General features: G+C 35.2%; 1 protein-coding gene across 1 annotated transcript in view; it reads right to left on the reverse strand.

The window, feature by feature from the left end:
- Nucleotides 1-14277, reverse strand: part of KIF11 (kinesin family member 11) — a 36569-nt gene that overhangs the window by 9024 nt on the left and 13268 nt on the right. The window contains exons 11-17 of the mRNA XM_074339384.2: nt 10151-10238; nt 9323-9511; nt 8496-8703; nt 7374-7546; nt 5508-5633; nt 4856-5014; nt 2568-2674 (exon numbers count right to left, since the gene is read on the reverse strand). Coding sequence (XP_074195485.2) covers nt 2568-2674; nt 4856-5014; nt 5508-5633; nt 7374-7546; nt 8496-8703; nt 9323-9511; nt 10151-10238 — 1050 coding nt within the window. The remainder of the gene's footprint in view (nt 1-2567; nt 2675-4855; nt 5015-5507; nt 5634-7373; nt 7547-8495; nt 8704-9322; nt 9512-10150; nt 10239-14277) is intronic.

Here is a 14277-nt window from a genome sequence, read left to right on the forward strand (position 1 = left end):
GAAATAATAGATGAAAATTTCCAAGTTTGGTGAAAGGCATTGAGTTTACAGATCCAAGAAGCTGTAAAAACCTATAATTAAACTTCTAAAATCTAAGAAAAAGAAAAACATCTTAAAAGCAGCTACAGAGAAATTCCCTATAGGGGAACAGAGGATTTGAAAGACAGAGGATTTCTCATAGAGGCCAAAAGGAAACGGAACACCGTATTCCAGGTGCTGAAGAAAACTGTCAATCCTGAGTTCTACAGCTAGTGAAAATACCTTTCAGAAAGGAATGGGAAAATCAAACATACTCAGACAAAGGAAAACAGAATTTGTGGCCAGCAGACCTACCCTTAAAGACTAAAGGAAGTTTTCCAAACAGAAGGAAGCTTGGAACTTCAGGTAAGAACAGTTTAATGGGCAAAAACAGGGGTAAATAGAAATCCTTCTCCTTGTGAGTTTCGAATATCCATAGGCAAAAAATTGAACCGTGACAAATCTCACACCTTATATGAAAAACTCAAAATGAATCATGGATTTAAATCTTACATAAAATTATAAAACTTCTAAAAGAAAAAATAAGTCTGCCTGGAATATATGGTTAGTATGTAAGACTGGCAAGCAATAGGCTATAAAAGCAACATTAAACTCTAATGCAAGAATCAGCAAACTTTTTCTTAGAAGTGTAGATAACAAATATTTTAGGCTTAAAGGCTATGTAGTCTTTGATGTACTTTTGCAGTAAAAAGGCAGCCAAAAATAGTCGAAGGCAATATCTAAACAAATAGGAATGGCTATGTGCAATACAATTATTTGCAATAACAGGCATCCAGCCCACTAGCCATAGTTTGCCAAACCTTGCTCTAATTAGTAAGTATACACTTCATTACTAGTATGGGTTAGAAATGGTGAAATTACTTAATGTGTATTGTAAGATTGAACAAAATAAGTAAATATATTGTGGATAGGATCCAGGTTTCTGTCTGAAAAGGGAGCACAAATATGGAATAGAAAGATATTTATATGCATGTACACGTACACACACAACTTCTAGCTGCGTCCACCTAGGAAGACTAGAAGAAATAACACCCCAGTAGCAATAAGCATACTCAGCTTCCAGATCTTGGTTTCTATTAATATGATCCCAGAGCTGGGGCTGAGAAAGTACAAGGACATCTTCCCATACCACAAAGTAAGAAAATGCTCAAAAAGAATAGGTCATATCAAAAGGACACAGGAGCCAATTTGAAGAGGCACTAGCTAGTCAAAACTTGGATAATCTGAGCATTAAAATAAATAACCCAGAGGACAAAAGAATCCATGAGTACATGCTAACATAAACATGAATAAGAATAAATGGGAGGGGAAAGGGAAAACTCTTCCTCTCAGAAGAATGCCAACTAACAAATGTAGAAGAAATGAAATTAGAAAAAAGATTTGACAAACACAGATATGTGTATCAACAGATGCTAATAGGAATGGAATACTTAGTTTCAAAGTATCTCCCCATAAGTTCTTTATTAATCGCAAAGAAAAAGAGTAATTTTACAGTGGAGAAATGTGGAGGAAAACACTGTAACCAAGTTATCAAAGTTAAATAAAACATTACCAATTATGAGACAAACTGATATGTACCTCTTGATATCTGAGATACACTGAGAACACGTCACTTTTGTGGTACTCTTGACAACTGCAACTAATCATGAAAAACAATCCCAACTGAGGGACACTGTACTAAATAATCTATACTCTTGAAAAATGGAAAGGTCATGAAAGACAAAGAGTAAGGAACTGCTCCAGATTAAAGGAGACTCAAGAGACAAGACAAATCCAATGTGTGATCGTGGATTAAATCCTGCACCAGGAGGAAAATTTTTCTTTTCCTATAAAGAACATTAGTGAGGGGGCCAGCCTGGTGGCTCAGGCTGTTAGAGATCCATGCTCCTAACTCCGAAGGCTGCCAGTTCGATTCCCACATGGGCCAGTGGGCTCTCAACCACAAGGTTGTCAGTTCAACTCCTCGACTCCCACAAGGGATGGTGGGCTGTGTCCCCTACAACTAGAAACGGCAACTGGACCTGGAGCTGAGCTGCGCCCTCCACAACTAAGACTGAAAGGACAACAACTTGACTTGGAAAAAAAAAGGCCTGGAAGTACACACTGTTACCCCAATAAAGTCCTGTTCCCCTTCCCCAATAAAATCTTAAAAAAAGAACATTAGCGAGACAATTGGCAAAATTTGAATTAGGCGTGTATATTAGGTAATAGTTATCAATATTAATTTTCTGATTTAAAATAATTGTACTGTGGTTATATAAGAGACTATCTTTGTTTTTAGGAAATACACACTGAAGTATTTAGGGGAAAGTGAGCATTACATCTATAACTTATTTGCAGTTAGTTCAGAAAAGCCAAATATAATATATAACATTGGGGGCAAGAGTGAGAGGGAATGAGAACCATAAAGCAAACATAATAAAATGTTAAATGAGAAATTGGTATGATTGTTTTTGTACTATTTGAAGCTTTTTATTCTGAAATAATTTCAGGTAGAGAAAGTTAAATAGAATTTAAAAACAGCTTACTGCTCTGTACTTTCTTGGACACTGTTAAGTGGTTTCTGGATATTTTCACACTTTTCCTCCAAAGCACAGAATCTCTCTCCCCAAAGATTGATTAACTGGCAAAGTTCCTGTAAGAAAGGGGTGGTGAGGGGAAGAGACTGAAATTATGACACGTGAACGTTTTTTCCATATTGACATGAAGTATTTTCCCATAGGTCAGAATTATACAAATTGCTAACAAGAGATCTTTTAACTCCACCTCTCTCCCATAGAGGAAAGCAGTGGAGGAGATATTAAAAGGATAACATTATAGGATTTTTACAAAAAGAAATAATTAGCAACTTAGCTATTTTAACAAATTACTTTCGATGTACCTCTAAACTAACCAAACACACCAAAATGTCACATTATGCTTGAGAGCCACTTGGAAAGATATACACAGTTGCTTTGTAACTGATAACACTACTAGAAGGGAAATGTAATGCTGATAATCTCATGGGCCAAGCAGTCCAAAATTACTATCAACTACTGGAGTCGTAACATTTTACAGAACCTAGTTAGAGCATATTAATAAAATGTAAATAGAGTTTAGCCTTTGCTCATACTTGGCATCTTTAAAAACAAGCTCTTATAGACATACAACATGCTAGGGATTTACATTGCAAAGTGAAGAAGCTACACTAATAATCAGGGAAGAGCTGAAAATGCACCCAGCATTCTTATTCACTGTTCAGTCCATTAGTTGGCCAACATCTTTGAATAACACATCAGCTGGCAATACATATCTAACATTTTTATTATGAATGAAGTCTGTCAGTATTTTTACTAGCCTCAGAGTACAGGGAAATGCAGGTATTATTAGATTTATCTACATGCAAATAAGTGTTCAGAATTTTACGTAATTGTTTTGTTAGTGCTAACTTCAAGTTCTAGAAAATCTAAGAAATAGTTTACTTAGTAAACTTGCTTCCTTAAAGCCAGAAAAATCAAACCAGTCATGCTAAAATACTTTTTGGATCATCGGTGTTTTGTTTGTTTTTAAACAGTTGATCAACAATTTTAAATATTTCAAAACAGCTTATTTATAAAAAGCTGATCTATCTTAGAATATATATCTAAAAAACTCTAGACAATTTTAAGGTAAAAACCCTATGTAGAAGTATGAGAAATTGTTGCAATTTCAAATTACAAGAACATATTCTAGAAATATATAAAAGAGCCACTCAAAAATGGATGCCTTTCAGGCAATACAATCACCACCCACCACTGTAAGATTATCTAAAATACTGTTAGATGCTTCTGAGGCCTGTTTCTTCATTAGAAAACTGGTTTAGTAATAAGACCTATTGGTGGGAGGAATAAACATGAGTTGCTCAATAAATGTTAACTATTATTTTTACTAATTTCTGATATTAATCCTTTCTCTGAAAAGTCTCAGGCATATCAATTAGGAAAACAAATAATCTTATTTTAAAGTGCTTTAATTCTTACCTAAAAATCTTGGATGTGTTCCCCTTCTCATTTTTGGTGACATGGATATGCATTCCCTGTCCCTTACTTCCCCCCACCAAAAAAAAACCCTTTACTACCCATTAAATTATGTCAACAGTTTAATTGACCAGAGAGTTCTGTCGTGTAGTAATAGCCTCACTTAGTAAAACTTTAGACATTCATTACTAAGGCCTTAAGAATACCAGGAGTTGTTTTCCATATGTCTAATGTTTATAGATTATGACTTTCATGGTTTGAAGGTTTGGTTTTGGTTTAAAGGCTCATATACTGAGGAAGAGTTTACATGGAGGAAGGTAAGTCATGAATTACATTTATAATCAATCAATAAAATTTAAGAATTATATTAATTTACTACAATTTGAAAAATTGTCTGACATGGATGAGACAGAAAGAGGAAAGCAGGGCATAGTGTATAAGACTAACCATCCATGTTACCCTAGAAAAAAACAATTTACCAAGTTATAATGTAGACATATGTTCACTTAAAATGCTATAACCATTTTCTTCTAATTGTACTGCCAAAGGTATGTTCTCACTCTCTTGGTGTAAGGAAAGGATAGTCTTGTTTGTCTTATTGTGCTTTAGCATAGGGTTCTATATGTAGCAAATCCTCAAATATTAACTGATCAAGAAAAATATTCTCAATTATTTTACATTAATTACTATTATAAGCAACAGTGGCTATGTTATTTTCAGGTTTCTAAATTATATCGCATTCAGACTGTATAACAGGGATTATCAAGTTAAAGATCATAAAACTTTCTTTTTTTACTTTCCAAATCACCTAAATAAGATACCTGTGAATGGATTTTCTTTATTGTCTTCAGATCTTCAGTTAAGCTTTCGCATAGCTTCTGTGATTCAGCCAAGGAAGAAGTCGTATTTTCTTGTAGTTCATGTAGATTGTTACATAGCGTACTGAGAAAGCCATCCATTTCTTTTTTCTGATCTTCTATCTTTGAAGAAAAAAAATTTCTTTTTTTAATTAAAGAAAATGTTTGTTTTTGTTTCGAATCCATACAAAATAGAAAAGGTTGCAAACAGTAAGCAAAGTCTCTTTTTCTCTCTAGCCCTTGGAATTCCAGTCCCATGTTCACCTGAGAGACGATTGCTACCATTTTAAAACACTTTCAGATATTTTACATATTTAGGTATATATATGCATGCACGTATATTACATTGATATGCATATCTTCCTCACCCACCATGTGATAGCATACTACATATTGTACTTTGTAAACTTAAACATTTATATCGATCATCCTCATTTTTCTTAGCCATGATTCTGCTGACTACATAAATGGCAGAGAGCATCCTATATCCTCCCACCTCCAGATTCCTTCTAAGAACCCATGGGTTTTGCATGTAGACAAACCTCCAGGTGTGGCCACAGATTGTTTTTTTCTTAAACAATAATTTGATTTTGAGATAATAACAAAGTTTTTTTACCTTATTAGCCACTGTCAATGAAGTCTTGAAAATATGCTTTAGTTGATTATTGATTTTCACTATAGACACCACAGTGGGGGATAAAACTGTTTCCAGTGAACTTAAAAGGTCGGTCTTAAGTACATTCTGGTTTTAAAAATAAACAAACAAATCTTTAAAATATTACTTCATTTCCATAAACCTGGCTGGTTAAATATCCTAAATACTTTGTTAACTAAACACATGCATATTACAATTCTAATTATTCATTCTCTACTCTTTAGAGCCTATTTATTACTAGAGTTAATATTCTGCATAAATCACTTAAACCTGCCTATAGTAATCAAGAAAATGGTCACTTAATGTAAAACAGATTCCTAACAGTTTAACGTAACAAAAGTCAGAAGAATTCAGAAGAGGGGAAAATGACAGTCATTTAACAAAATTTCAGTATTGCAAACAGGAAATTTTTAAAAACCTACACATACATTTTAACAAAATAAATTTCAAACAAGTTTAGGTTACTAGTCAAAAAGGCTGAGATCAAATAGCCTTCAAAGCAGGCTTTAGGCTGGAGGTATTTAACTTTGAAGACCTCGTAACTTACATCCTACTATATCAGAAGAATTTGTCAAAGTTCTCATCAAGGTATATGGGAAGTTGAAAATGTACTGTAGACTGAGAATTTTTATAAAAAGGAAAAAAACTCCGACCTAAGCTCCTTTCACTAGGGCAGGGGTGAGGAACTATGATAGAAATTATTAGTAAATACTTAAAAAGAAAAGGCTACCGGTATTCATTTGGAAAGAGCAATCACACTAATTTCAACTCATTCTGTGGGCACAGCGGTCAATCTCTTTGACTCAAGTAATGCTTATAACTTGGTAGGAAGACATCAATAAACACAGATTATCGTTTAGTGAATGAATCAATTTCCAAAAAGTTAGTATGGACAGAGAAGCTTTTAACTTTGTCAAATCTGGGTGATTGAAGAAATCTATCAAATAGTGTTATACAAGCACTGAATTTAGGCAGAATGTCAGCTAACATTTGTAGTATCTACTTGGAAAATATTCAACAAACACTGTGAAACTCAAATAAGGAGGCAAACAGCCTGCACAAAGAAAACACAGCAAGGGATACAGCCCAAAACTTCCTAGACAAATCACACAATTACAAAATAAAAATTGTACACAAATCAGATATGGAGGAGGTAATATTAAGTATAATTAAATCAGTGACTTCTATAGAACTTGAAAAAGAGCCTTACAGTTAAGGCACAGGAGGGCTTGATCACAAAGATTGGATCCCACAAATTGTTATATGTGTTTCTAGAATTCTATATTCTAAGTTATTTTTCTTGCACATTTTTCTATCTTGCTGTAGTTTTCAAATTAACCACTTAACACCTCTTTCTGTATGGGTCAGTGTAACATCAGTAGGACCATTCCAGGAGCCTTCTGGAAAGGATGATTTACCAATTTCTGAGCCAACTGGCAAGTCATGGGTCCCTTGAATTCATCTGGAGCTAAACCTATCCTTTTTAATTATTAGGTTGGTGCAAAAGTAATTACAGTTTTTGCAATTATTTTTAACCTTTTAAACTGCAACTACCTAATACTAGAAGGCTTACTAACTCCTACTCTTAATGTTACAAGATATAAGTGAAAAAAGTTTCAAAGATTTGTTATATGCATTTGGAAATTACTCTTTCTGGGAAAGAAAAACAGTAGAGAGATTTATCTTCAAAATTATAAACGTATTCAATTAAAGTGATATGTTTATCACTGTGTCTAGTAAAGCTTAAGATGAAAGAATAATAATTAAATTGTTTTCGTAGATTTATTAAATAGAACCCTTCAAAAATACTTTAAAAAATTTACTAACAATCAATGTCTGAAGTGCAGTTTTACTTTCTTCTGCTAATGACTGTTCTTTTAATATCATATCAGAAATCTGAGAAACATGTGTAGACACATTTTCTGGAATAGATGTGAGAGATCCAAGTGCTGCTGTAGTAATGGTGTCTAATGCAGAAACACTGGAAGACAGCAGGTTACCTATACCAAAAAAATGAAATTAAATTAAAAAGACATAAACTTTAACATAAACATTTAAATACAGTTGGAACCACTTCAAAGAGGCTGGAAAATTATATCCTTGTTGTGGCAAGTTGTCGTAACAAATAAGCTTAACATAATTGGCACACTATACAAGCAAGGAAATACTGTAAATATAAGTTATATTTGTTCTATAGTATACTGTAAGCACTTGACATATTTGTAGGTACATCAGACCCATCCATAACTATAACTCATAGTAAACCAAGAATTAGAATATACTAAAATTAATCTTTAACTAAAAGTAATACATAGGATTATAGTAGGCAAAAGAGGTTATAGAGAAACGACAAAGTAGAAATCAATAAACAACATTTATAGTGATTTGGCTTAGAATGACTAGACACTAAGTGATTTAAAACAATTTTTACATTTCTGCATCTCCCAATTTTTGTATAATGAGGATAATACTTTCATGATAAACTAATACTTGTTTTTTTCTAAATGAAGATAACAATTATGGTTAAAAATGATACATACACATATTTTGAAAATATAGCAAACATACAAGATAGACATTCTCAAAACAAGAAAAGATACAGAATGTTTATGCACAGAAAATTTCTAGGAGAAAACTCAAGAAACTGAACAGTAATATCCATGGAGAATGACAAACAGTCAGGATTAAAGGGACTTTGACTTCTAAAGTTTATGCATTTAGTTATTGTTTAATAAACATGTTATTTTATAAAAAAACAGGGGGGAAAAAACCAACTAAGATTTGTTTTAATTCGAAGACAGTAAAAGCATTAATCCCTAGTCTGAATGGATAGTGTGTGCATTTGAGGGAACTAGTCACTCTGAGTTTATGATATTAAATTATCAGTTTTGAAATTAGTCTCACACTACACACACAGAGACTAGAATAATTAGAAATGCTTGAACGTACCAAACAGAGTCTTGTGATCTTCCAGCATGGTCTTTTGTTTTGAGCTTCCATCCTTAATTAATTCTTTCATACTATTAAACAGACTATTCAGATTTTTGCCAAAAACATCCTGAACTTCTGTATTGTGCTGATCAATTGCCTTCTTACGATCCAGTTTGGTATGGAGACCAGATACATCTTTTGTAGTTTCTTCAACTGTGTTAAGCAACTATATACAATTTTCAAAAATAAATGTTGATAAGATGGATATGACAAAAGCCATCTTAAGAAAATATCTGTGCTACATAAGGATTTCTCCTAATGAGAAATCTTTATACATTGTATCAGAAGAAATTTTAAACTCATGCTAATTTATCCAGGAATGTTTATTTCCCCTCCCTAGCCATCTAAGCTAGGCAAGGAAAACTGATTTTGCCAATATAGTAATTATACTCCTTCACAATTTTTTCCCTATTATGTTACTAATTCCTCAAAAATACACCTAATAAAAAATTAAATATTTTCAAAATCTTCCATCATTAGAAGTTACTAAATTCTTGATGACTGATGAATTTCAATCATGACCACAGGAAGAAGCATGACATCATTATTCTAAATGTCCACAATATATTAATGTCACGTTCTAGTTCCAGGAATAGTTTTTTCTTAAGTTAGCATCTCCAGTGAGGAAATTTACATTAAATAGTAAAATAACATTTTTTAATTGATAGAAATGTCATTTGGGGTGAATAAATAGAATTTCACAATTAATGCTAAGGCAAAGTCAGTTACTTCTACCCATTCTCTAATTTCTTTAATGTGAGTATAAATCAGAACAAAGGACAAACCCTGCTGGCAGTATCATGAAGTTTCTTCTCAGTACTTTCCAAAGCTGATGTGATATATTCTTCTTTAACAAGCTGTAATTTGGTTTCTTGTAAATGTTTTTGAGTGGTTTTAAGCTCCTGTGTCTTATTTTGTAGGTCAGATTTACACTGCTCAAGTTCATTTTTATTGTCCATGAATAATTCTGTAACCTAAACACAACACATTAAAATAAATATTTTTTAAAAGAATTAAAAATGCTGAGCTGGTTGGTGAGACACCTGGCTAGCTCATAATCTAATATTTGAAGAACCAAATTATTTTATAATTTGGTTATAAAATAATTTTGCCACGCAAAATTATAACAAGTTGTAAGTTACTAGGTAGGTTAGCACCTTTTATATGGCATCTGATTTCTTCCTGCAAATTAATTAAAAACAACAGATCTAGTATACTGGTGTTTATTCTTCAGGATTTTCCAACACTGCCAATGTTGGAAAACAGAAGAGTCAGGTTTTCACATCTTAGTTATTTAACATCTGTTTTCTCCCAACATTGGCATTCTCTCATCTGATAGACACGTTAATGAAAATGTCTCAGCATTCACTCTTTAGTTTTAACAGTAAAATCGCATAATTCAGTTAATGGTAATGTTGCATTAATATAAGTGTCAAAATAGACAGCTTCTTCATGATTGATGGTATTATAATAAAATTATGATACAACTTACTTTTAGTATAAAGATCAGAAAGAAAAAAACCGTAAAGAAAAATATCAAGTCTCTCACATTCTAAAGTTTTCTTTAAATATTTTCTCTTTATGTAACATTCAATATTGTTTTGAATGCTTACCCTACTTAGCTCCTCTTCAACGGCACCAATTTTTTCAATCAATTCTACAATCTGTTCTTCTTGAACAGTTAGTTTTCCATTCATGGCTCTAAAATAAAGTTTAATATGAGTTTAATTGTATTTTTCCTTAATTCTTATAAAATTCATTCTAATAAAATTGTGGCAGTTACACACCATCTCTAGCATTTTACCACTATTGTGATAATTATGCCCAGGTGTCAATAAGCAATGGGCCAACCTGGTGGCTCAGGTGGCTCGTGCTGAGCTCCTAATGCAAGGTCGCTGGTTTGATTCCCACATGGGCCAGTGAGCTGCGCCCTCTACAGCTAAGATTGTGAACAACAGCTCTCCCTGGAGTTGGGCTGCAGTGAGCAGCCAGAAGTCAGCCTGAGCTGCTGGGGCAGGGACACCGAACTGTGTCCTACACAACTAGACTGAGAAACAATGGCTTGAACCGTAGGGTATTGGGGGGAGGCAGAAGAAGGGGAAAAAAGAAACATAAGCAATGAATACAAATTGGAAAACAAATACAGTCCTTCTCCTTGTTTTAATAATTAATGGTTTTTCTTGTTATCTCCATTTTGAAACCAAGAATACCTACTTATGGGGGGAGGGGGAGAACGTGTGTATATAAAATTTGAGAAGCAACAAAGCTCACAGAGGAATATAACTCTCATAAAGTAGAGGTGGGGAGAATACAACTTAAGTGTCTGAAATCAGGAGTATGAAGCATAAATAGAACAAAGAATCCAGGAAAGGCTTGGGACTTAAAGGCATCAGATATCACAGGAGGAAGAGATGAAACAAGGGGCTAAAAACCAGAGAACTGAATTAAAGTATGTAGACAGAGCAATTACACCTCTTGCCACCTGCATACATACCTAAATACACACCTCAAAACACATGCCACCATCACACCACCACAAACATCCTCAGGAGAACAAAGGATTCTCTACAACACAGTTTCTCAGCTTCAGCACTACTGTCATTTTGGACGAGATAACTGGTCCAATTTAACACGTCTCTGATTTCTTGAGTGTTACCAAGTTTCAGACGTGAGTGCTGTCTTTTTTTATTCTTCTATGTTCTAGTTCCTTCATAACTACCAACAACTGTCTATTCCACACTGTGCCTAAATGACAAAGATTCCTTTGTGAATGCAAATTTCCTCAAATTATCAGCTAGAGATATTGTTGATTAAAGGAAAAGCTAGGGGGCTGGCTGCCAGCCCGGTGGCTCAGGCAGTTAGAGCTCCATGCTCCTAACTCCAAAGGCTGCCAGTTCGATTTCCACAGTGGCCAGTGGGCTCTCAACCACAAGGTTGCCAGTTCAACTCCTTGAGTCCTGCAAGGGATGGTGGGCAGCGCTCCCTGCAACTAAGATTGAACAGGGCACCTTGAGCTGAGCTGCCGCTGAGCTCCCAGATGGCTCAGTTGGTTGGAGTGCGTCCTCTCAACCACAGGGTTGCTGGTTCGACTCCCGCAAGGGATGGTGGGCTGTGCCCCCTGCAACTAGAAAACGGCAACTGGACCTGGAGCTGAGCTGCGCCCTCCTCAACTAAGACTGAAAGGACAACAACTTGAAGCTGAACAGCATCCTCCACAACTAAGATTGAAAGGACAACAACTTGACTTGGAAAACAAGTCATGGAAGTACACACTGTTCCCCAATAAAGTCCTGTTCCCCTTTCCCCATCTTTAAAAAAAAAAAAGGAAAAGCTAGAACTGAGGTATAAGAGGAGAGTTAATTCTAACAGTCTTTTGATTAACTGTATTAGTTCTTTATTGGAAATGGGTCTTTTATGTAGAATGAGATACCTGAAATACTTTTCTTATATTTAATGTATAAGAGGTAATGCAACATTATTATTTCATGGATTATAGTTTTGATGTAGTTTTGTTTTTTCTTTTAAAACTTTTAAGTGTGTTTTTCCAGGACTCACTAGCTCCAACTCAAATAGTTGTGTCAATCTAGTTGCGGAGGGCGCAGCTCACGGTGGCCCATGTGGGGATCAAACCAGCAACCTTATTAAGAGCCCTGCGCTCTAATCAACTGAGCTAACCGGCTGCCCCATTGATGTAGTTTTAAAAAAGGTCTATTAAGCTTGGGGTAAACAAAGTATTATCCTGTTTTAAATGTTGGCAGCTTTTGTGGTCCTTCTCAGACCTTTTCAGAAAGAACTGTTTCACATTATGCACCATGTCTATTAAGATCAAACACTGTCTTTTCAATCATGGGATTTACAAACTAAAAATAACTTATTAATCTAAAATATATCAAGGAGATGAACAATAGAAGAAAATTAGCAATTAGTCCACAATGTCCAATGTTTGACTATAAACAGCAGAAAATACTAGATTAACAAATCAAAGGACAAAACCTTATAGATTTTCATTGGTTGCCTACTAAGCGTGCATTTACAGCATCCAGATTTTCTTTGGAGAATGACTCCCCAGACTGTACAGAAGCCAAGCTGCATGGTGGTTCCTGACTCCATCTCCAGATCCAGGGACTAAAAGCCTGACTGGTCAACATCATCAGGAAAATTCCACTCCTTTGTCAGTTATGGGTTCATACATGAACACAACTCAGGCCTAAACCAATCAATAAGTGATCTTCTCCTGGCCTGTTTTGACTCCTTTGTCAGTTATTGGTTCATATATTAACACAACTCAGGCCTAAACCAATCAATAAGTGATCTCCTGGCCTGTTTTGACGGTTAAAGGACAGGTAGTCAATCACCTACAATGGACCTGAATGACAGCATGTAGCTGCTCTGCTGCTGACCATCACCCTTGATGAACAGCCAAGCTTAGGAGAAAGCTACCATGAATGACAGGCGTGGGAAGAGACAGAAACAGGATCCTCGAGTTACTGGATTAAATAACCTGGAAGTTCATTCTACACTGTGCTGTTTTAAGACAGTTTAAGTTGAGTATTCTAACAACCAAGAGCATTCTAATATCAAACTTAAAATATGAAAAGTATTTATTCAATAAAAGTTAACGCTGGGCTGGCCGGTGGCTCAGGCAGTTAGAGCTCCATGCTCCTAACTCCGAAGGCTGCCGGTTCGATTCCCACATGGGCCAGTGGGCTCTCAACCACAAGGTCGCCAGTTCAATTCCTCGAGTCCCACAAGGGATGGTAGGCTCCGCCCCTTGCAACTAAGATTGAACACGGCACCTTGAACTGAGCTGCTGCTGAGCTCCCAGATGGCTCAGTTGGTTGGAATGCGTCCTCTTAACCACAAGGTTGCCGGTTCGACTCCCACAAGGGATGGTGGGGCTGTGCCCCCTGAAACTAGAAAATGGCAACTGTACCTGGAGCTGAGCTGCACCCTCCACAACTAAGATTGAAAGGATAACAACTTGACTTGGAAAAAAGTCCTGTTCCTCGTCCCCAATAAAATCTTAAAAAAAAAAAAAAGTTAACGTATATAAAAGTGGTACAATAGGGACACCTGTAAACTGAACAATTAAAAAATATAATGAAAAATACACTGTAGTGTATACAGTGAAAGACTGTATGTCAAAATCAGAAAAACACACACACAAAAACCATTATCAAGTTTAAAAATTAAGTGCAAATTTACAAAAGATTTTTGTAAAAATGTTTTTGCCAACTGAGTCTGGGCTATGAAAGAACCAAACAAAACTGAAATCCCATAGAAAAAATAAAAGAATTATTGTTTATTAATCTGTGATACTCATAAAATATAAATTTGATGAAACAATCAGGAGGATATAACACATTATGGCAATTGAAAATAACATGGAAAACAATGAATTTATTAAATGAGTTATATACTATCAAAATGATCATGTAATATCTTTAAAAAAGGAAGATTACATGAAAATGTTTTTGGTTATTATCAAGTAGCTCTAAATATCTTTTATCATTATTTTTTTCCCTCCCTTCTTCTGCCTCCCCGGCTTCCACTCCAGTTCAAGCCGTTGTTTCTCAGTCTAGTTGTGTAGGACACAGCTTCCTGGCCCATGTTGGTATTATGAACCTTGCGCTCTCCCCGTCTGCCCCCGGGCTGAGGCAGTCAGTCGCCAGTCACCGGTGGGCTGCTCACAGCAGCTAACGACAGCCCACGGCAGAACAAAGCAGCTCACACTGGCTGT

Source organism: Rhinolophus sinicus, chromosome 15 (assembly GCF_057876585.1).
Source record: "Rhinolophus sinicus isolate RSI-liver-muscle chromosome 15, RSI-T2T, whole genome shotgun sequence".
Taxonomy (NCBI): Eukaryota; Metazoa; Chordata; class Mammalia; order Chiroptera; family Rhinolophidae; genus Rhinolophus; species Rhinolophus sinicus.